This window comes from Ranitomeya variabilis, chromosome 2 (genome assembly GCF_051348905.1).
Source record: "Ranitomeya variabilis isolate aRanVar5 chromosome 2, aRanVar5.hap1, whole genome shotgun sequence".
NCBI classification, from domain to species: Eukaryota; Metazoa; Chordata; class Amphibia; order Anura; family Dendrobatidae; genus Ranitomeya; species Ranitomeya variabilis.
In genome coordinates, this window is record NC_135233.1 from 938,672,224 (window position 1) to 938,697,345 (window position 25,122).

A 25,122-nucleotide genomic window follows, 5' to 3' on the forward strand; every position below is an offset into this window, starting at 1 on the left:
AAAAAGCGGACCGTCGTTAGCAAAACACGTTACATGTAGCGTTTTTTGCTCCCGACGGTCCGCCACTGCACGACGCATCCGTCGCACGACGGGTGCGACGTGTGGCAATCCGTCACAATGCTTCGCTTCATGTTAATCAATGGTGAAAAAACGCATCCTGCAAACACTTTTGCAGGATGCGTTTATTCGGCAAAACGACGCATTGTGACGGAATGCAGTTAACGCTAGTGTGAAAGTAGTCTAAAAGAGTCAAAATTACAGTTAATTGTAACTCTTAAAATGTTTTCAAACATAAGGTCAAATACTTAGGCACAAACAAAATAAAATAATCGCATAAACAAGTGACAGTCTCATTTCTCCTTCCAACACAACATAGAGCAATTAAGAGAGTTCAGCTATGTCTCTGCTGGAAATATTCCAACACGTTCTTATCTGCTTCAGATGGTACCAGAGACCAAATGTCAATGAGAAGTTCACAATACACAAAAAGCAGACATTTGTAAAGAACTTACAAGAAAACAGCTGTTTATATGTAGAATCCAATCTTTCCAGTCCAAATGAAGTTCTTGAAAATGTCATGAATACTTACTTTGTTATGAAATATAGGGAATTTATGGAAATTACTTTACTTATGGAAATGGGATAAACAGAATAAATCCCTGGATCGACATCCAATCTTTAGAATTCTAGTAACCATAACCTTTAACATTATAATTTTCATGAAACACAACTTAGGATGGAAAAGGTGGAGCAATATGTGACAAGGAATCTATACAGACAGTGAAATAGCTCTACTCTATCAGTGTTTCACTCTTCTGCTTCGTCAAGAGCATGAGGCCAGTTTCACACATCTGTGAAAATCAGACCATGGTAAAACTGGAAGACTCAGGCTGACCTACGGGTCGACCAACTTGAGCTAACTGCTTTATATATGTTTAGCAGTTAGCACAGATTAGGAGACCTGACGGTCAAGAAACATCTTCCGATACAAGTACAATCTGGATTTCATGGGTTCATGCATGTTTCAAACCAGTCTTGCTCAATTTTTATTTATCAAGTAGCAAATATTCTATTTCAAGCATTATCCTGATATTTTATTAAGATTAATAAACGGCTGGCCCTTTTCTGCTGTAACTAGTTTTCTCCTTGCAGACCAGGCCAGATATTTTTAAACTTGTCCCTTCATGTGGTAATGACTTTCAGAATGCTTATTCCCATTCCAATGATATTGATATTCCAATTTCAATGATATGGAGTTTGATTTTTCATGACGCTATATGCTTAATGTTAGTTGTAATTTTAGGTCGTTATGATTTGCATCTATGCATGAAAATATCATGTTTTTTTAAATAAAAATTAGAAGAATTAGCAATTTTTAAAATGTAAAATTTGTATTCCACTAAATCAAATAGTCATACCACACAAAGAAGTTAATAGATAACTTTTACCATATGTCATCTTTATGTCAGCATGAATTTGAAGTATTTTTAATTTTTTAAGATAGAAAATTTTTAAAGATAAAAAAATAGCAACAGTTTTTAATTTTTCATGTGAACCTACAAAACACTTTTTTTTTTAAAGGGACATACTTCAGAATTTGTGGAGCTTATCAGAAACCCTCAAGAAATAATGTATTTTAAAAACTGAACCCTTAAAGGCATTCAAAAACACTTTCAAGGAGTTAGTTAATCCCTCATGTACTTCACAGGAATTAACACAAAGTACAAACGAAAAAAATTGAAAACTTTCCCACTAAAATGTTAAGTTTCCCTCAATCATTTCATTTTTACAAGGTTAATAGGAGAAATGGTAGAAAAGTTCAGTTTGTCTTTTGGAATCCAAATATAAATTAAATTTATTGAGCTACTAGTAATGTGATAACTCTTTATACTTCTGCTGACGGGTGACGCACCCAAGTTGGTTCTTGTTTTTTCTTTTCCGCGATGAGTCAGTTTATATTGTACAATTTGTGGGTAAATAATATTTAGAATTGTTTTCAAGGCTCGGTCCACATTTATTTTGTGGCCTACACTGACGACTTATGCCGGGGTTTCTTTCACACAGATCCCCCTTGGCAAAACCATTCATTATAATAAGGTAGACGGAGTCAATTGGTACTCTGCTTGGCCTCTATTCCAGAGGTGCCCGTCTTTTTAGAGACTGACAGTAAGGCCGGGGTCACACTTACGAGTGCAATGCGAGAAACTCACGTGAGTCTCTTTAATCAATACCCAGCACTGCCGCCAGGGACCGGAGTGTGCGGCTGCATATATTTCTATGCAGCTGAAAGCTCCGGGCGGCAGTGCCGGGGTATTGATGTGAGTATCTCGCATTGCACTCGAAAGTGTGACCCCGGCCTAACCCTGACATAAGGACTCAGCCTGGAGCACAGGAAGAAAGTGTACTTCGCCTTATTCTGATTATTGGAAAGTAGAATAAAAAAATTTAAAAAAAGTTACTAAAATGTGATTTTATTATGCAGTTCACCATGTGGTTTGAATGATAGGCAATTTTAGTATTCGGATCAGTACGATTACAGTCATACCAGATTTCAAGATTTTTTTTAAAATTATTATGCTACTTTTACAGATAAAACACTATTTACAAAAAAAATAGTATTTGCTGCATTGCCTTATTTTGAGAGATAACTTATTTTTCTGATTACTAGAGCAGTATCAGGGCTTGTTCTTTGAGGAATGAAATGAGGTTTTATTGATACCATTTTGGAGTAGATACATTTTTTTAATTGCTTGCTACAAAGATTTCTGGGAGACAGAATTAATAAATTTGTATTTATTTATGCTGTTAACCGGGCAACTACAGTGATCAGTTAACTTTGTTATCTGGCCAAGTAGGATTACAGCAATACCCGATATGCATCATTTTTATGGTTTGCTACTTTTGCAGGACAAAAAATATTTTTTTATGAAAAATATATATTTTAGATATTTATCTCACAGCTGTTTAGATGCTGCAGTACCTATTGACCATGGCAAGTGGTCTCTATGCAGTTTTATACTTGCAAAACAACAGAGAGTAGTTACTCACCCTCTCCAGGTCCAGTGCCAGCTCACATCTCGGCTCTGATCTGTGTTATGGCTGCAGGGGTGACTTTACATCAACAGCGCACACCACAGCTAAATCCAATTACTGGGTTAAAGGTAGAAATCGGTCACAGGAGCCCTGAAAGGAGACACTAACACTGGATAAGGTTTAGCCACAACGCGTTTCAACGAACATGCCATCTTCATCAGGTGGGTCTTCACTCCCACCTGATGAAGACGGCATGTCCGTTGAAACGCATTGTGGCTAAACCTTATCCAGTATCAGTGTATCCTTTCAGCGCTCCTGTGACCGATTTCTACCTTTAACCCTGTGTCTATACTCCTTTGGAGGTTTTCGGCTGTAGCTGTGGTGGATCCTGGCACTTCCCTTATCCCTGGGGCTGCCTCCTCAGCGCTCCTAAATGACCTCCTTACATTGACTCTGATTCAAATCCAATTACTGAGCTCAGAGGCTCTTTTGATGTAGATGGCATCTGAGCCCAGTGATTGGCTGCAGCAGTGATGTGCCCTGTTGACGTGACATTACCACTGCAGCCATATATAGAGATCGGAGCACCGATGGTGGAACCAGGGAGGACGAGTACCTGATCTTTTTTTTTTATATCCTACAAGTATAAAAGTGTCTGGTGACCAAATTTATTAAAGTGGAAAATGTTGTTAATATGCTAACAAAGTTACCACATACCAGGGATAATGGGATGGCAAAAGCGATTTATTCTGCTTTCTCCAGCAGTCACATAGAGAATGAATGGAACGATAGTTAAGCATGCACATTGCCGCTCCAGGTAAAAAGGATCAAAGTTCTGGTGATTGGTCGATACTAGCGGTCTGATCCTCACCGATCTCGAAGTTGTCACTGATACTACGAATAGGCGATAACTTCTTCCAACCGGTATTCCCCTTTACATTACGGTTACTAATGTTTTTTAAGGGACTGAAAATAAACCCAGGAGTTGATCAGAAGTTAAAATTGACCCAATTTATTTTTTTTTTAACATAGCACAAGCTGCATAAATTATTCATAAATGGTTGAACTGTTTGCAATAGACTTTCCTTCCTAATCTTATGTCTTATTCACAGATGAATTGTGAACCTAATGGCTACAGATAAAGTGCAGAGCAAACACTGACATTACTCACAGACTGTATAATGACAAAGTCCATAGATACTACACCTCATAGACAAACATGATCCTCCTAATGAACATGCCTATCCAACACACCATGATAATTTATAGACAAGGGTCCAATGTCCGTATCCCTCACCAGTAGTGGTGATGAATGGCAACGTGGATTTGGGAACAGAATACAGAAATCTAGGTCTCGGCTCACTTCCACACTGACCTTCAGAGATCTGGCTGTAATCTCTGTTCATTCTGCCTGTCCTGCAATTATTATTTCAATTGAGGTTTAAATGGTTATGAATGAGCAAAAATACAAAAAAGTGACAAAGATTTATAGATCCAAATGATGGAAAACCTCAAGCATTAGATTTCATTTGGAGTCACAGGTGGCTGCACGGCTATGGAAACATCTGTCCTTACTAAACGCACACAAGTTGTTTATTTCTGCTACTTGCCCCCTTTAAATTACTTAATCAACCAATGAAACAGATGTCATAAATTTATAGCGTTCAGCCTGCACTTTTCTACATATATGTAAAATGTCATGGCAAGTAGCCAAACATTGGAGCTAGACACCTTACAGACTGAAGTAGATTATCTGAACATTTACCTGCTAGCTAAAACTAAGGAGGGATCTAAGGCTCTATTCACATCACCTTTTAGCGTTATATACGCCATACATACCGGGAACTATCATGTGCTGTATATTATTAGACAGACACAAGCTATAAGAGTGTATCCTGGAAATTACTTTGCTCTGCATAAGTTATACACTTTGCTCTGCATAAGTTATACACCTTTCATTCATCTGTACTAACATACATAGCCAACTGTTGCAAAGAAGTGCCACAAAATAGGTTGGAAAGGTTTTCCCTGAATGTTGAGCCCAAACTTGGATTGAAACAAGCTTAAAAAGATAGAATTGATGGCAATTTCACTTTCGCATTAGAATCATTTTATGCTGGAATAATGTTATTTTTTAGTAGGTTCTTAGACTGTTTCACTTTAAATCATAGTTTTCCAATAATGACTATGTGCATTTATACATAATGACGACCAGGCTTTATGATTTCCATAAATAGCCAACTCCACCTAACATCTACACTTTAAATGAAAAGGGTTAACCAAGACTTTTTTTTTTTTTTACTATAGGCCTAAAAGCCAACAAGAAGGTAGTTGCTAATTACCTGAGTGTTGCACCTGGTGCTGACTCAGAGCCGTTACTGACTGCTCCGGGAGGCGATTCAGCTGCCCCACATCAACAGATCAGCTCTTCTTCTTTGCTCTGTCGATGTGGTGCGACTGCCGATGTCATACTGATTGACAGCCAGCTCCCTGAAGTTAGGCATGACATCAGCAGTCATGCACCTTCAACAGAGCAGAGCGGAAGACAAGACGCTGCTCTGTTAATGTGAAGTCAGCCATAGCTGCTGAATCGCTGGCAGGAGCGGTATGTGATCATTCTATGCTGGCAGAGGTTGGCACCGGACACAACAGGCAGGGAGTTATTAACTACCTGTCTGTTAGTTCTTAGGACCATAGTACAGAAATAAAATAGCCCCGGATAACCCCTTTAACTAAAGAGTAACTGTTTTAATTTTTATTTAACAAATTAATAGTATACACAAACATAAGCAAAGTTTTGTAATATATCTTATCATAGAATTCTGCTTCTTTCTCCTCCTGGATTGATAGTTCCCTCCCAATTCCTGGGTAAAATTTGTATTCAGTAAAGACAAATAAAGATGACAGTTGGTGCTTATAAGATTCTATGGAGGTGGGAGGAGCCAAAGGCAGACACAGTTCTCCTGAAACGAGATTTACACTTCTCCATAAAACTTCATGAGAACCAAGAAAGATGATTTTTATAATGAGATATATTACAACATTTCTCCTTCCCACCTGTACCATTGATTTATGGAAAAAAACAACACAACAGTTACTCTATTGCTTTCCCATATCATAAAACCTTGAATCATTAGTGATAGTTCCACCATTACTGAATTCTGCTGCACCCCATGTAGTTGTCATAAGTTAATAATAAGCATTAATCACTTTACTGTAAGAGGAACCCACCTTATGAAACAAGTATTTCTGCTTTATCAATATAAAAAAGAAAGGAACTTAGCTAAATAAAGAAGGACGGTCTACTGCAGAGCAAGTGACACTAGAGAGGTTCACAGGGAGGACACGAGAAATGAAGGCTAATTAACATACGTCTCACATCTGTAGCTGCTGTTTTCCCGCCTAAGCCCAGCACACAAAATGGAGATTGGCTCCAGCTCAACTGAAACAGAAGCCTCTTCCAATGGTCTCAGCATTTCAATAACCCGTTAACAAAAACCATTACACACACTGAAGGGTGAGCACTAAACCTTCTCTTTGCTACCACAGAACCTCCAGAGGTCTCCCGCTGCTCTCCCCAGCATGTGGCTGCACCCTCCCCTCCATCCACAAAGACTCACTTTGTGGTGTGCAGAGGGACAAAGGATGGGTGCCATGCAACCTAGGCCGACCTCTATTGATTCAACTATGGGAAAAAGGTTGTTACTCTGCTTCTGGGTAAACCGTCTAAATATCTGTCATCTACTAGATCTTTTTGTTTTTTTATTCCAAATTATGAGAAAACTTGTAAGTCATCATAGTATAACTGCAGGTCACATGTCTTTTGCTTGGTAGTTTATTAAAGATAGAAGTATAAAGTAAAAATAAACTTCAACTTTGTTATTTCCAGCTTCACGCCTCTGGGGATTTACTAAAAAAATAAAATAATAATAATAAAAATCCTAAAATATTTTAAAAAAATACTATGCAATGGAGTTGCCGAAGATCATACTACAGATCTGCGGAAGGGATTGGTTCAACTCCAAAAACGCATAGTCTAGCAATCTGTTAACTACAATAAAGATTAAAAATTATTTGAGACTCCAACTCTACTCCATACACATACCACTGATGCATATCAAATTTCAAAAGGGAAACGCCCTATAAAGGACATGGGATATAACAGGGCAAAACTCCACTAATATAAATCCTACAGAAGAGCAACGGAGTATAAACACCCACCAGAGTATAAAAAGGTAACAAATTTTTATTGAAATATATAAACAACAGTAACCACACAATATAAACAGACAAGGTACACGTTTGAGCACATGTATGGCGGAACAACCACACTGAAAAGGTAGCACCTGGGGCTCAGGAGTATCATACGCAGATGTCTAGTAGAGACACATTGCTCTCTCAGTAATTAACAGTTATAGCTATAAAGTGCATAGTGCTCTGTATGAGTGGCACATGTGTCCAGTACCTTACTGCGTCTTAGTTCAAGACTCCAGCATCATAATACAGAATGTCCAAATGTTTCTGTCAGTCTTACCCCAAAAACGTCCTATGGTGCCAGTGTGTGTCCGGTGGGGCCACCGGACACACACTGGCACCATAGGACGTTTTTGGGGTAAGACTGACAGAAACATTTGGACATTCTGTATTATGATGTTGGAGTCTTGAACTAAGACGCAGTAAGGTACTGGACACATGTGCCACTCATACAGAGCACTATGCACTTTATAGCTATAACTGTTAATTACTGAGAGAGCAATGTGTCTCTACTAGACATCTGCGTATGATACTCCTGAGCCCCAGGTGCTACCTTTTCAGTGTGGTTGTTCCGCCATACATGTGCTCAAACGTGTACCTTGTCTGTTTATATTGTGTGGTTACTGTTGTTTATATATTTCAATAAAAATTTGTTACCTTTTTATACTCTGGTGGGTGTTTATACTCCGTTGCTCTTCCAACTCCACTCCGTAGCACCGATGTGGAGAAGAGGGCGATACCCTCCATCTGCAAGTGGATCTTTCATGCAATACATGCTGTGACAGGGGTGGTGCCTTATCACAACATCCAATGGTGAATGTGCCAATTGTAATTCAATCCTAGTTAGTGTATTGACATTATTACCCTACCAGAACCTTCCCTCCTCTTTAGCATTTCCAAAATATTCAATGTGACATCTTTGCCAGTTTATCAGCAGACCTGGGCTGTTTTCCAATAGCCTATGTCTAAGGATTTTTACAAACAGATTACTTGTTGACTTAAAAGGTCATTTAAAGGGCTTGTCCCAACTTATGTGATATATCTATGATCGCTGGGAGATCTCACCGCTGGAATTTGCACTGATCCTGAGAATGGGGGTCGGAAGGGTCTCATTTGAATGCAAGTGCATGAACACCACCGCTGCATCCATGGTCTATGATACTGATGGGGATATCCAAGTACAGTGCTGGGCTAGACCTGGCAATCCCAAAGAAAATATAAGAGAAATGGCATGCATTGGTCAACCACTGCTCAGTTAGGACCGCTGCCGGTTGAAGATTACACAGTAATCAGCTATGTTGGCACAATCCCTTATTGACATATACAGGGAAAAGGGACCTATATCAAAACTCACCTGAGCTAGGGTGATATATTAATATAAAATAGACAAAATACAAGCTTAGAAAAAGAAATTAAGAATATGTTATTATACTCCATTAAAAGTCAATAACAATTAAATATTCATAAAAATTCTTATGATATATAAAATAAGCCAATACTTTTAGAATTACACGTGTAAAAAAAAAAAGAAAAAAAAAGTAGAATACAGGCTATTACAGAGCGCCTCCGATTCCACTAATAAACAGATAAAATATTGCGAAAGGACCTCAACATGGAACTTAGTTTGTGAGTGATGGGATCACCACTCACAAAAATTACAAAAGACCCTCATAATCCCGCCTGCATCTTCCACTCCCAGACACTACAATAAAACTAGATACGGTATGGATAACTATTGAGCAATCAAAAAACAAAGACTCGCCAGGCAATTGAATAGGAAGTGGAGTAAAAATTGAAAGGACTGGAATCGGTTACTATTAATGGTTGAGTTTGTGTCAAAAGACGATCTGGGATATGGGAGGGTCAGAGGATGGTTCCCCCCACAATAAGAAAAGACCCAATGACAGTCACTTAAATTCTTACTGCCCTTCCCATTCAGTTGACAGGCGTGCAGGTATTCATTTTTTCTGTGATCATTAGTTACTATTGAATGGTCTTTCCATAGTTGATACACTTTTATAGTACATGTCAGGTTGCAATATTTTTTTAATTTCAGTCTTAATGTCTAAACACCAACCCTATATCTATAAAATTCTGTCCCTGTTAAGTATCATGCATCATAACAGGTAACATTATTGTAGTCCGTCTTCCTATCTAACTGAAAGTGAGCATTGTGCCAATTTAGAGACAGTGCAAAAATCTAGAAAAATCAGTACGTTAACAGCAAGGATCACCAATAAAAATGTAGTGTTTAATAATTATCCCAAGACAAAATACAGTAAAAAACGCTTAAAAAGTCATAATTGACTAGTACCAACCAGGGGGCCCTGGAATAAGGGAACACTCCCTCCTGCTGTTATATGTGCCAAAATTAGTCAGAACCTTATAGTAAATACCTGCAATGTAGTAATTCCATAAAGTAACACTTAATAATAATACATTACATCTTGTGCCAAAGTGCAGGATTTATAATATGCAAGAATTGAGAAACCAGTAAAAAATAGTAAAATACTGTATGTGTAACTGCCCTTAGTAAGGGAAAATGAATAATATGGATAATGTAAAAAAATACATGCACAGAGCAAGAAGGCGCCGTTATAGTAGTGGGCAATATACGGTATGTATAAAAGAGTTTAGATAGACTAAATGTAAGATCTTAAGACAATGCTGCCAGTATATCACCTAAGTCACAAAAAGAAAATGATGGTGACTGTTAGATGTGGTGTAAATAAAAACCAAGGAAAAGCCAAAAAGCAGAGCAGACAGGCGACGTTCACATGTCCTGTAGTGATGAGCGAGTGTACTCGTTGCTCGGGTTTTCCCCAGCACGCTCGGGTGATCTCCGAGTATTTGTTAGTGTTCGGAGATTTAGTTTTTATCGCGACAGCTGAATGATTTACAGCTGCTAGCCAGGCTGAGTACATGTGTGGGTTGCCTGGTTGCTAGGGAATCCTCACATGTAATCAAGCAGGCTAGTAGCTGTAAATTATTCAGCTGAGGCGATGAAAACGAAATCTCCGAGCACTAACAAATACTCGGAGATCACCCGAGCGTGCTGGGGAAAACCCGAGCAACGAGTACACTCGCTCATCACTAATGTCAAGTAATCATCGGATAGAACGGATCCAGCAGTAATCAGTTGCCAAAATAGTTGGGTAGACAACTTTTGTTCGGCTGAAAAAAAAAATTTTCAACTGGATCCTTTTTAAATGGAAGCAAAACGGATGGCTAATTAACAGATCCGTTTTCAATAGACTTTAATGTTATAAAAGCGGATCCACTTGAAGTCAGTTTTTTTTTATTTTTAGCTGGACTAAAGTTGTGTCGGCACAACTTTTTGAAAACAGATTGCTGCTGGATCGATTTCTAATGCTTGATTACTGTACATGTGAATTTAGCCTAACAAAGTGGCTTCCTCCAGGGTAATGTACCAAGTCTCAGAACATAATTATATGATATGGATAATAATAGCAAAGCAGAAGAACTGGTGTGAATAATTAGGAATAGTAGGTAGTTACCATGAAAAAGGGGCTGTCACCAGTATATCCAGCATCTGTATAGCCTGGGTGTGTAATAAAGCTTGTTGTGGGATAATTCATGAACGAGTCAATAAAGTTGCTTCAAACTAAATCCATGAATGATTGCTCATGCTCTGACGTCAAAACTGAATTGAATTTACTAAGGTGATGACACGCTTGTGCAAAGGCGATTCAAAGCAATAACTAAGGACATCCACACAAGTACCGTACAGCGCATGTGTCTAACAGGCATATGTGCGCCGTATTAAAGCCGATATAAATCATATGTGCAGGCAGAAAAACACACAAATCCTAGCGCAATTTAGCAGGAAAAAAGTCAAGCAACGAACAGCAGATCATAGGTAAACAGAATAAACTGGAGAGCTGTGACAGTTGTGTTTAGCCACAAATGCAGGGATACAAAAAGCAATAACTACACAGCATCAAAGAAAAGACTACCAGATAAAGAAGAAATATAAGTATGGTGAAAAGCAATAACTACACAGCATCAAAGAAAAGACTACCAGGTAAAGAAGACATATAAGTTTGGTGGCTTTGTGGAGAAAAATAAATACAAATAAATAAATGTTTAGGATATCACAATGTTTAAAATATATGCAAAAAATACCAGTGCTTTAAAAAAATATGTGGGGCACATCACACCCATATTGGAGAAACGGATAACACAGAGATAATACAGATTTAGCCAAGTAAAATTTGTGCATCGCCAGGACATATAAGATAAGAAGGAAAAGTGCTTGTAAATCTATGTATTATTCACAGAAAGCTTTAAGGGGTATTCCCATCTATATGATCCAATCCCAATATGTAGTAGGTGCAATAATAATATTAGCAAATACCTCCAATTAGAAATGTAGTATAGTTTTTCTGATTAGCTATTGCATTATCTTAGGTATCCATGGTTATGACCACTCATATAGTGACTCATATAGTTAATAAAGCTAGTAGCTAGTGGTTGTAACCATGGATACCTAAGGTCCCGCAATGCCTGCACATGAGGTAAAAGACATATCGAATCAGAAAAACTATACTACAATTCTAATTGGAGGTATTCGCTAATATTATTACACCTATTAAATATTGGGATAGCATCTTGGTGATGGGAACACCCTTTTAACAGTACAAAAACCATAGAAATAAAGTGCAGATTCTCTCTCAATCAGTGCCTGGTTCAATATCACTAATGTACTGTATGTGGATACTCTGTTTCCTCTCGTACTCAATGGCTACAGTGACAAAGGTGAGTGATCACACTGACATTTTTCCAACTGAACAAACCCTGTCCAAAAGCCCCATCAATGCATATGACTAATGCACCACTTCGGTTGGACAGAACACAATAATACAAAAAAATATCTCCTTTTTCTGAAATCCATCAAGATCATCTATTACAATGACACGCAGTAATTTCAATATGTACCATGTGCCACCAAACTTCTCATGCAGTCACCTGGAATTTTCCCTGACATTAAAAGCTAAATGCAAAGTTTTAAGCAGATTGAGCCATGTGCTTCAGAAAAGGGATTCCAGTTGAGACAACCCCACTAACTTGGAATGCCTCAAGACTTGTAAGAGAGAAAAAGCCCATGACAATAGACTGCCTTCCTCTTACCAAGTAATTTCACTCATTACACAGTTTCTCGATTATTTTTTTTTTTTTCCACTGGCAGTCTAGTAATCTGTACTTTATAATCATTCCAATGTTGTACTAGAAATCAAGTTCTCCAGACACTGACTTCTTGGTGATCCTGAGATATACAGAAGCCAATCAGAGGAGGCTGAAGTGTAGGGAATGGGATAGAGAAGCAGTCTAAACCAATCAGGAGATGGGGGTGTGTCTCAGACTACCTCAGACTCACAGCAAATACTTTACAGCCCTGCACTTATACAGGTGTCAAAAAAGGAAACCAAGGAGCAAGCACCACATGACAAGAGTAGCAGATAATCCACCTATCGGCACCGATTTTCATTCTATTATTGAGCTCATGATCAGGTCGCTGATTTGGGGGAAGAAATTCCAATAATACAACTTTATATGTAAATTGCCACCACAGATGTGTAGGTTGAGGAGAATTACCTTTCACCTTGACATCTGTTCTCCGTTATATTAATGCCCAATGGTTACACAACAAAAAGTAACACAATTATACACTGTACGTGCTCAAACAATCAATTCTGATCAGCCAAAGGTGAAGGTGTTGTATGTGAAATTCTTACCACTGACAGCTGACTCCATGTGGACCTCAGAGGTTTATACAGAACTACAATGCGATCCTCTTTAGGCTCTCTGCCATCGGCTTCCTCATCGGAGTCAATATCTAGAGCCTTCTCCTTGTAGTTTTGATACAGGACGGCATTCTCTGAAAATAAATATGGAGGCCATACATAAATATGTGGCACGTGCTCTTTAATCTATAATAGAAAAAAACATCCAAGCAGCATCAATACTGGGAAGTTTGGGAATTCAGCAGCATGCCCCATCTGTTTCCCATCTTCTTGTGTATCAATATGAAAGCCTTTATGGAAACTTCCCTGGCTCAGTGCCAAGATTAAAATAGCATTCAGCGCCTATAAGTGTACACGCTGATAAACCTGCAGGGACATTGTATTAATACTGTATGGCTTTGGTGGGGGAGCGGACATCTGGATTAGTACTTACAAATGAAGATAAAACTCACCCTGTAAGTCCGCAATACAACAAGCTACACGAGCTGAGCAAGCACTGAAGACATTTAGGATTCATTGCATGTAATTATCGGGGTAAGGCACGAGGCGATACTAAAAGGTACCTGGTACAAAAACAATAGCAATCTATACAACAGCAAAGCAAAGGCTGATATTTAAAGAGGCTTGCTGAAAATTTAGGTGAGGAAAGTAAAGCAGTTTGGTGGGAATCCAAGTCCCGCACCCCTGACGACCACCTGACTGAAAGGGCCACAAGTCCCCATCAATCCCATTCACCAAGCACAAGTATTACTAAATGTACAGGCTCTTATACAGCGTATGCCACATTTTCCAACTTGTTCAGAAATACAGGTAATGATAATGGCAGCAGGGTGGCTCAGTGGGTAGCACTGTAGCCTTGCAGCGCTAGGCTCAAATCCCACCAAGGACAACATCTGAAAGGAGTTTGTATATTCTCCCCTTGTTTGTGTGGGTTTTCTCTGACACTAAAGACATACTGATAGGGAATCTAAATTGTGAGCCCCAATGGGTCAGTGATGATGATGTCCATAAAGCGCTGTGGACTTGATGGCGCTATATTAGTGAATAAATAACGCAGCCAGTGGACTATTTCAGCTTCACCTGCTGTCGTTCACCACCCAATAGACAAACTAGTGGACTCACCCATTCCGAGTCTAGTTTTAGAACACCATAATTGCAGGCGGACATATTGGTCTACTACGAGAGCTTCGTGCAGTGCACGCACTACTGTTCAGTGCTGACGTACAATTACAATATGAAGACATTTATCACAAGTGTGCACTGGTTTTGAGAACTCTGGGACCGTACTCTCGTGACCGTGACGAGGCCTAGAGTCAAGACCCCCAGACATTTATCATCTATAAAGTGGATAAGTGATATATATGTTGTTTAGGAGACTTCAACTAATGCCGGTTGGAACTGTTGACGAAAAGCTGGGTCTTTCTCTGACAGAAACGTGCGGTCCACGTACTACTGGTGGTCCATTTCTTCGGAAGGTTGCAACGTAAGGCTACATGCACATGTTGTGCATTTGGTCAGTATTTTACCCCAGTATTTGTAAGTGAAAACCAGGAGAGGAACAATCAGAGGAAAAGTATAGTAGACACACGTCACCACTTCTGGATTTATCACCCACTCCTGAGGTAAAAAACTCACCAAATACTCAAAGTGTGACTGTGGCCTAACAGTATGCATCCCCATTAGTACCAGAAATCAAATATCACCAGGGGTTTTAAAAGCTGGAACCCTCATATACACTTTTGGGGTTAAAATTATTAAACATCTTTTTCTATAATCAATGTGTTTCTCTACGTAACTTGGTAATACGGTATATTAGGCATCATGAGAGGTTTCTCTGCTATTCCCAAACCCAGACTCACAAGCATTATATTACCGCTTTTTTTGTTACATTCTTTGTAGTGGGCCTCATGTACCAAACAGGTTAAGGAAAAAATAAAATTGTTGTGTTGTTGCCGTAGGAACCACTTTTGGCCATTTTCTGAAAAGTGCTGGAAAAATGAAACAGGGATTCAGTTTTTTTTTTTTTTCTTATGGGTAAAAGACCACTTTTACCTCAGAGTAGGGGAAGAATAGCAAATTATACAACCGATTAATTAACGGCGTAGAATGAAGTCATTACATAAAATCACGTACGGCACAGAGCCACGCTACATGTGCACTGAACAGAAACAAAACCAATGTGACAAATTGGACTGTCACTTTTTTGTACTTTACTCTTTGGGCAAGCGGCCAATATCTAGACAGCATACATTCCCAGCAGTGTTCGCATGGCAGCAGTGAAAGCCTAGCAACTACCGAGAAAACACCATGGCAGGCTGCGCTGGATTACATATGGCGTCTGTTTGCAATTTCCCTCAAACAGAAAACAGGCGATATCATGTCACAATTGACTACAAGTCACAGAAGTAAAAGTGGTGTCACTGCATACCGTAACAATATCTACAACACAAGATAATACAAAGATTATAATCTCTTAAAGTGACAGTACCACTTTCTCTGGATTATTACAGTATTATACATTGTGGATCTGACAAATCTATCCAGTGACAAACGCTGCGCTGTATCTTTATGTAGTTTTAAAAAGTAGCCACATATGCCGATAGCAACCATTTATTAAACACAGTGAAATCAGATGCCTCTCTCAAACACCACAGTCCCATATTTTAGAAACCGTGATGGCCTCTCTCTTCTGTAGATGGCTTGTTGTCAAAAAACTAAATTCCATTCTTATTTATACACCTCATAATAAATGGCCCTGCCATATCCTTTAGTTTTAAAAGGTTTAGTTTTTTCCTCACGGTAAAGCCCCTTTCACATGTCGGATTTTCTCATACGTGTTCTATATCCGTTATTAAGGAATATAACATGTAGCCATTGGGCAGCTCACATGCCCATTTTGGTTTTTTTGCAGATACTTGGTTTGTGCGCCATGTTTCGGCTTTTGTCTTACTTAATAGAGTATGACATAATTTTGCTATAAGGACTAGTGTAATTTATTATATAATATTTGATGTTAATTATAGGATTAAATGTTGTGCCTAGGTACCCCCCAATAATTGCAGTTAATTATTTCTAGCATGGGCTTAGTTTTCCAGCCTAGCCTGTTATCTAAGAACCCAGCCTAGCCTGTTATCTAAGAACCCAGCCTAGCCTGTTATCTAAGAACCCAGCCTAGCCTGTTATCTAAGAACCCAGCCTAGCCTGTTATCTAAGAACCCAGCCTAGCCTGTTATCCAAGAACCCAGCCTAGCCTGTTATCCAAGAACCCAGCCTAGCCTGTTATCTAAGAACCCAGCCTAGCCTGTTATCTAAGAACCCAGCCTAGCTTGTTATCTAAGAACCCAGCCTAGCAGGTTATCTACGAACCCAGCCTAGCCTGTTATTTAAGAACCCAGCCTAGCCTATTATCTAAGAACCCAGCCTAGCCTATTATCTAAGAACCCAGCCTAGCCTATTATCTAAAGAACCCAGACTAATCTATTATCTAAGAACCCAGCCTAGCCTATTATCTAAGAACCCAGCCTAGCCTATTATCTAAGAACCTAGCCTAGCCTATTATCTAAGAACCTAGCCTAGCCTATTATCTAAAGAACCCAGCCTAGCCTATTATCTAAGAACCCAGACTAGCCTATTATCTTTTTCAAATATTTTTATTGGGATTTTAACTTTTAACCGGGAGGGGTAGGTCAGGAAGGGACGGATGGGGAAGGGAGGGATATGGAGGAGAGGAAAATAAACCCCTATAGCAATAGGGGAGACAGGCGATCATATAGTAGGTTAGTATAAACATAGTGGCTGAAATAAAATAACACAGTAAGCTATTAAAATGACATAAGTAATACTGTGCAGATTCGCTAAGTAAGCATCTAAAACTATATTAGATAATCAGTAGGTAATAAAAAACGACGGCCTGTTGTGAACTCCAAGCTTAACGTATGTTATTTAGTAGCTTATCATGTCCGGGAACACCCTTGGGTGACCCTGCGACTATATGGGCAGCAAAGATATCTGGCTCATAATCAAGGCCAATTGTTGGGAAGGAACACATCTATAACTTGTAAGAGGCGTAGTAATAACAGATGTCAATATGTGTAGTAGCCTATTATCTAACACACTGACCAAACATGATGAAAATTTGATCCAAACCACTAACGAAAAAAAATTATTTTTCACGTACAAAAGAAAAAAAAATGAAACTAACATGTAAAGACAAGGGGCAACCCTCAAAATTTTGCATTGGTATTTGCATCAGATGAGGATCCATTATGCCTGATCCTTGTTTCTTGTGACAGCTGATGATGGCCTGAGATTATACATTAGGGTGCGTGTCCACGGTCCGTAATGACGGCATTTTGGACGGAGTGGAAACCCCGCTCCACCCAAAGTGCCGCCCCCTTCTGTACGCGCAGTGATTCCGGATGTGTTCATTGCACACATCCGGAATCTCCACACCCCACACATAGGGCCCTATGATTTACCTTGCGGCAACGGAGCGTCGCCGCACGGTAAACAGACATGCTGCGTTCTAAAAAGACGCGCCTCATGTCCGGAAATGCAGGGCTGCCGGATGCGTGTTCGCGCGCATAGTGGAGACGGGATTTCATAAAATCACCTCCACTATGCTGTAACATCTGGACGCTGCGGGTTGAACGCTGCAGCTCTACGCAGCGTTCAATCCGCAGCTAATCCGGATGTAATCCAGCCCGTGGACACATACCCTTACAGATTTAATGTGTGGTAGATTCTGCCAAAAATATCAGGATCTGCTGACTATTATCCAATTTATATAGGCAGAGCAAGAGTTATAGAGCATAACTTGTAATACAACATAATGCATGGTTCACACCGACGTCATGGCTTCTGTCTACAACAAAGAATCCAAACAGTTATCAAATGACTAGATATAATGGCAAAAATAGCTATTCACTCTTCAGAAACCCCAACCATTTCCCAGATGGAGTCAAAACCCAGAATTCAGAGTAGGGTATGGCTATTAGTAAACCTACAACTAACCTGTCAATATGATTCCCCAGGTCAACATGAGTACACAGACACCAAGCATGTATAGTTTTTTTTTTTTAAAGCAGTTAATTTTTTTTTTAGAAATTTGCAAACAAAAACGTGGCTCCTGTGAACTCTGGCTACTGGCTGGCATTCATAGGAGTATCTTAATGACAGGTACAGGGGTCAGGCACCTACACTGTCCATGATCTGACAATTATAGATATGGTTTATGTGGAATCTGGCACTATCCGGTGCCCTTAATACATCCGTTTGGATATTTAAATAGTTCAGGACTCGGACAATTTACCTGACTTTTTTCTACATCCAGTAACAGGAGCGGTAACACAGGACCTTGTATCGCCTATGAGTCTCCTCATTGTCTGCCAGGTGGTTTCACAATTATAAAGGATCTAAGTCTATCAGCTCCGGCACTGAACATGATGTTCCACAGTGCACTAACGGCACAACAAGCACTCACTCAATATGGACTGAAGCTAAAACAAAACTAAAGAAGGGAAGGAATGTCTCCCCATGTGTAACTACCATTGGATGCACCAACTCTGCCAGCACGGAAACAACACAAACTGCAAATATATGTTCTCTATCCAATCTAATAAAACTTTCACAATATTTCCCAAAAACATTATCCAGTAGACTTTTTACATTCCCTAATAAACATTATATACTTCGTTCTTGAGCGGCCGTCCATGAATATGTTAGGAAGGAAGAGGGTGACCACACCAAAGCTTCTCGTTTCTGTGGAGGCAGGCATCTTTAACCACCAGTCTGCAAATGTTGTGCACCGCTACCACAGTGAATGTATCTGAGCATCTCCAGCAATGGAGTTAAACAAGGTATATTATTTTTTTAATCATGGAAATAGGCAAAAGACACATACTAATGGTCTTTCAGAGGCTTTTTTAGACATAGGTAAATATTTTTAATTCTTCTGGTCAGCAAAGTGAAACATTTTTCGATTCTCTTCGAGTCCCATTATCTGATTTGGCTCACTCTCCAAGTGATGTAACACAGTGCACAGTACTCGCTTATATACCTACAGATAAGTAAGCACACCCTGTACCCTGTGCTCATGCAGACCAATCAGAAGTTGAGGTTATGTCACCCAGACACATCTAATCGTGATTTATGCTCTACTATGTGTTCACAAAGTGGCCATCAGCAGTCACATCTGATCACCTGCGGACCACACTGAACAATCTTATGGGTACATTAAAGACAGGCTACTTTCATTCTGAACAGTTGTTAGATGTAAATTCAGGAGTGAGAAGACACAAAACTGGCCGCTGGAGGAGGATGGTTAAGTGTCTTCTTCACCCCAGCTGTCATAGGTGTTTATGCTGCAAGCAACTCATTCATCCATTCAACATACCTTCCCCATCGAATGTGCCTTGTCCTCGTAGAATTTTGCGCTACAGAAAACAAGAAAAAAAATAAGATATGTATAAATGCCAGTATTACAGTAGTGTGAATCGAACTATGGAAAACAGAGCGATAGACAGCTATTTATGTACTTGAGTAAGTAATACATAGGATCATTGTTTTACAGGACCAGCAGCACGAACAACGCAGGGGGACCCAGACTACACACACGATATACTACATAGCCTCCAGACTGTGGCCCTCTGAGGATGCGCAGACATCTCTATCGGGGCACAATGGGAGCTGTAATTCTGCAATTGCTGGAGAGCAACAGGTTGGGGACAACTGGTGTAAAAAATAAATATGAATGGTGGACATGCAAGCTTCAATCAGTGATTTACAGGGAAGGGACACTGAAACAACTGATCTATGATGCCTCTTACACTATTTTTTTCTTAAACAGGTGGTCCTCCACAATGTATAATCTGCCCATCGGTTTAAACCTTTTAAATAAGGATTTTTGTGAATACCTAATGTTGTCATATGTGCTTGTGAGTGGCGCCATAGCTTCTCGCTCAGTCCCGATCATGTGACCCTCGGCTGCAGCCATCACTGACATCCGCTGTCATGTCAACTTTGGGACTCCTTTGCATCATCGAGGCGTCACCCAGTCGCACGCACTTGATTGACTGGGCCGTAGGTGGTGTTTCACTGCACGTCATATTGCCCTGTATCCAATTTTATCCCTCTCTCCTCTGCTTTCATTGGCCACAAACGCGCAATGGATACAGGGCTTTGACGTACTGAAACACCGCCCATGGCCCAGTCAATCGGGGGGAGTGCGTGTGACTGGGTCACGCCTCGATGATGCAAGGGAGTCCCGAAGTTGACGTGACATCAGCAGATGTCAGCAGCGGCGGTCACGTGATTGGGACTGAGTGAGAAGCGGTAGCGCCGCTCACAGGTACATATGGCAACATTAGGTATTTACAAAAATCCTTATTTAAAAATGTTTAAAATCGCATTATACATTGTAGTGGACCACTGTGTTAAGAAAAATATATATTTTTGCAGAGTCCAAAATGTGTTCACTGAACCGTGCGGATTTAACGCGTTCAATACATTCTATTCTATTGTTCTGTTGCAGAGACGCCACAGAAATTGCCATGGTGCGGTCCCAAAAGATGCGCCACATGCCAATTTCCATGGATGATTTCTAGAAATCCCATCCACTATGCTGTCACTGCGTCAAAACTGCAGCAATTTCTGATCATGAGCATGTACCCTAAAGGCATGAGTACAGTGGTATTATATCAGGATTGGATGCTCAATTATAAAACATACTGCATGATACTGCTATTCTCAAAGAACTATTCTACTGATTTGATCCACAATCTTATAATATTTTGTAGCTTTTCAGTTTTCGTCTCTTATTTTTCGCCCGTTTTTTCCCTGCAATTATCTGACTACTCTCTTTCAAAAATCAGAGAGCCCCCTCGCCCCAAATATTGGCACGAGATTTTCCTTGTTCTGAATTATGCTGAGAATCAGTCAACATTCCTGTCTACTTTTGTAAGTACTTGTATTCTTCATCATATAACTTTTCGGGAACATATTTTTCTTAGAAACTTTCTGGCAATATCCAATCTGTGCTGCCAACACCCAATTGTCAATTTATTGAAACATATTCAGAAACATTAGAAGAGGAACAGCACAATGCAAAAGAAAAATAAAGTGCACCAACATATGATGTGTTATACTATGGGGAATACAAGTATGAAATCCAACCTGTCTGAAGTCGGGTCAGGTTTAAAAGCCAAAAGTACTAAAATAAAGCCAAAGTTCATTAATCAAGAATTATTACCAAGGCATAAGGATTGGATGGCACATTGGTTCATGTTATCATTGGATTAGTTATAGATTAACAGAAATCAAACAATACTAGTTTTTGCACCGAACTACTTACCCTTATTCGTCCCAAACTTGAAAATCGTTCTTTATCCTCTACAACAGCTTTGAGAATTGGTTGAGACATTCTATTATTCTTCTTCCTATCGAATGAATTATTAAAATCAACACCACTAACTACCGCCCTTCGATATGAGGTGGACCTAAGCCCTCTACGCAGCGAACCTGGGCTTTCACCCTCTGCATCTCCATCTTCCGTAGAGGCCACCCGACTACCTGTACTGGTCTCTACCATGCTTCGAGTCTTAAGCAACCTTCTGCTCGGCTCCATATTCTGACTATTTAGTGCGCTATTTTTATTTGCTGCCAACTTTATATCTGAGGCTAAGTCTTTGGGAATAATTTGTCGTTCCCCTACTTTGAGAGACACGGCACTATTGGTACTCAGAATGATGGACTGCCTTTCTGGGTTGGATGGGACTCTTTGCAGGGGGTGTTTTTCTTCTACGGGTGATTTTGGGGAACTAGGGAAAGAATCAGAAATAAAAAGATCCGTGTCCTGTGTTAGCCGAGATTGACTGCAGTTATTAGTGGTGACCATCCCATTAGATAAAAGTCCAGAACTGGGTCCAAACACAATCTTCTCTTGGTCAGGAGTTAGTGTCACATTACTAGATGTCCTCCTAGAAAGCATTGGTTTTGGGCTTGGGGAAGAAAGGTTGTCACCATTAGTGAAAGTAATAGAATTATTAGAAACCACTTTTAAGACCTGAGATGAACGCCTGCGGCTTGGGGACAAGGATTCATATTCCAGGGATGATAGGGATGATGATGGAAGTAATTTCCCATTAGGATGGTACAAGTAAGTTTCTCCTTGGTGATGTATCCTGCTCTCTGGAGAACTTGTAATCCTTTCGGCAGGTTGAGTCACTGTAAAACACTGCTTGTCCTCCAGTGGGAAGTCAGTAATAAGCAATCCATTCGGGCTCTGATAGGACTGTGGTCTTGGTTTGGGGCTGTAGTACAGTCCCTCTCCGTGCGATCCATGAGAATTAGCTTTCCTCCACAATGGAACAAGCTTAACATCACTGGGAAACTCCACCTCACTTTCTGCCTCCATAGCAACGTTTGTTCATTCTTCAAAAGCCACCAAAATCCTAATGAAGGTCATGGAACCTCCAGCAATCTGCCATTCCTAGAAAAGAGATAATGTCACCACTGAGCTTAATACTCAAATGATTCCTAACATGTTCGGCCAAATCACATATTTTACAGATAAAAGTACAGAACTTCTTAGCTTCACTGGTGAGAAAACACAGAATGAACCACTCCAGCTAATCACCGCCACAACTTTCAACTTCAGGCCAGTTTGTAACAATGTATCAAACACACAAAATGATTTACAAAAACAAACATTCTACAGATTCATTATCTTTTTCATATCTGTGCGCATAAGTGAAGAAAGTACATGATGCTCTATGTTTGCCCAAGTTTACCGAGATTTTATCCTAGAAGCAGATGCGAGGATGATAATTAACCAAGTGCTGAGGCAGGGGAGATATACTAAATAATTACAAAATCGGCAGGTTTTTTTTGTCTGCACCAGTTATATGGATTATTTTGGTAAATGAGATGTTTTGGGTTTTTTAGTCACAATCACAAAAATACAAAATACTGTAATAATGGGGAATCATGATCCCTATTCAAACTCTGATCATAGGAAAAAAAATCTATGGTAAAATGAGCATAGTCCGCCAGATTACAAATGGCAATCATCACTACAATCTGTAATTACCGTGCAAATCTGGGTATCCCCAAGGCTTATTACACAAGAAAACCGGAGCACTGAGGCACTGAGAGCTCAAGTAACCACAGTCACAGCCAATAGCGGGAGGAAATATACAGTACAATAGAAGAAAGGAATAAATCCCCTCTATAAGACCCCAGGATAATAAGTACACCCGGCGGCAGCAGATTCCCATGAAATGGTTTTCACAGAGCGGCGATTCCTTATTTCTGACAGCGAGCCTCACAATACAATACAATACAATCCCTCCGCACCTTGTGGGATGAAGGAAAACCAATCCGTCACAAAAGGAAAGTTTGTTCTCAGGCTAGAAAGACGGAGAGTGGAGCCCTACTGGGTGACAGATGTAGGTGTGCTGATCCTGCCGGGCTGGGACGGTGGCTGCAGGTGCCACACATGAGCCGGTCTGCGGTCAGACATCATCCCAGAAGGGACAGCAAGAAAGAAAGAGAACCAGCCACCATAACAGATCCTGGCGGCCCAGGAGGAGGAGAGGTGCTCACCTGCAGGGACACCCAACACCTCACCTGCCCCGCAGAGACAAGCTGCCCAGCATGGCCAGTCAGCAACCCTGGGACTTGTGGTGCGGAGCAGTGGGGCTTGTAGTACATGACATCACAGGCAATGTGGAAAAGCTACAGAATATAAACTAGGAGTGCAGGTACAGAAGATATGCTGGGACTTATAGTGCACAAGTTGTAAAAGCCATGATTTGTAGTTCACTATTGGGGGTATGCTGGGATTTATAGTACTGTGGAGAGGATATACTGGGATAGTATGCTGGGAGTTGTAGTGTAGTGCTGGGGGTTATGCTGAGATTTGTAGTGAAATGCTGGGATTTGTAGTACAGTGCTGGGACTCTGGGAGAGTGTGCTGGGATTTGTAGTACAGTGCTGGGAGTGTGTGCTGAGATTTGTAGTGAAATGCTTGGATTAGTAGTACAGTGCTGGGAGAGTGTGCTGGGATTTGTAGTACAGTGCTGGGAGAGTGTGCTGGGATTTGTAGTACAGTGCTGGGAGAGTGTGCTGGGATTTGTAGTACAGTGCTGGGACTCTTGGAGAGTGTGCTGGGATTTGAGTACAGTGCTGGGGATCTGTAGTGCTGGGGATCTGTAGTGCAGGGTGTAGGGGAATGCTGGGATTTGTAGTGCATAGGACATGCTGGCACTGACTTGTTGGTTGCCTACCTGAGATCCGGATGCCTCTTCTCACTGGTATCTCAGTGTTACAGCACACACCTCTGACAGCTCCCAGCCTCCGTACTCTCACCCCCAGCAGACTCCAGGCAGGACATGCTGAGCTCCACAGTGAGAGGCTGTGAGATCCTGTGTCCCGTTGCTTCAGCTCCTCCTGTCAGTAGCACGGGCGCAGCTCCACCTGCACAGGGTGGACTCTGGAGGGAAGGTTGTGTGTCCTCTGGGAGGGACGAGCTCAGAGTCCAGCGGCTGCAGCTAGAATGTCGGCTGTAAGGCGCAGGAGCAGCTGGGTGCGCAGTGTCCGGAGCTACTGTCTACAGGACTCCACTACTCCAGCTCCACTACGCAGCCATTCCTAGCGTGCGCCACCTACTGCTGCTGGCAGGTACTGCCTGAGAGGGACACGCACGAAGAAAACGACTTCACTGTGATTGTAACAGTGCGCCACCTAGTGGTGAGTCAGGCTCACTGGCCAGAAGGACAGATGTGTTCTCACACGGTGCAGTGGATGTCTGCCATTATATCGGCTCAGTCAGGGGTTAATGCTGCTCCTGCAGTAAATCAGCAGAAACGGGGGTGGGAGAGGAAGGACCCCTGGTTTATTTGAGGGTAATGCCTATGGATATTTGCATTTTATTTATGAGCCACATGTGAAGCAGAAAACAATAAGGAAAAAAAAACAGGAACAAATACAAATAAATAAAAACACACAAAGACAATTTGGGAATGTAAAATATAAATACATCTTGTTTTTAGATCAGTTGTATGTGAAATGT

At 40.5% G+C, this 25,122-nt stretch overlaps 1 protein-coding gene across 1 annotated transcript in view; it reads right to left on the minus strand.

The window, feature by feature from the left end:
- The window catches only part of ARHGEF26 (Rho guanine nucleotide exchange factor 26), a 153,927-nt gene extending 129,090 nt beyond the window's left edge, over positions 1–24,837 (minus strand). Inside the window, exons 1-4 of the mRNA XM_077290718.1 lie at positions 24,338–24,837; positions 21,403–22,539; positions 19,447–19,486; positions 13,044–13,186 (exon numbers count right to left, since the gene is read on the minus strand). Coding sequence (XP_077146833.1) covers positions 13,044–13,186; positions 19,447–19,486; positions 21,403–22,464 — 1,245 coding nt within the window. The 5' untranslated portion in view covers positions 22,465–22,539; positions 24,338–24,837. The remainder of the gene's footprint in view (positions 1–13,043; positions 13,187–19,446; positions 19,487–21,402; positions 22,540–24,337) is intronic.
- Between the last annotated feature and the right edge of the window lie 285 nt (positions 24,838–25,122).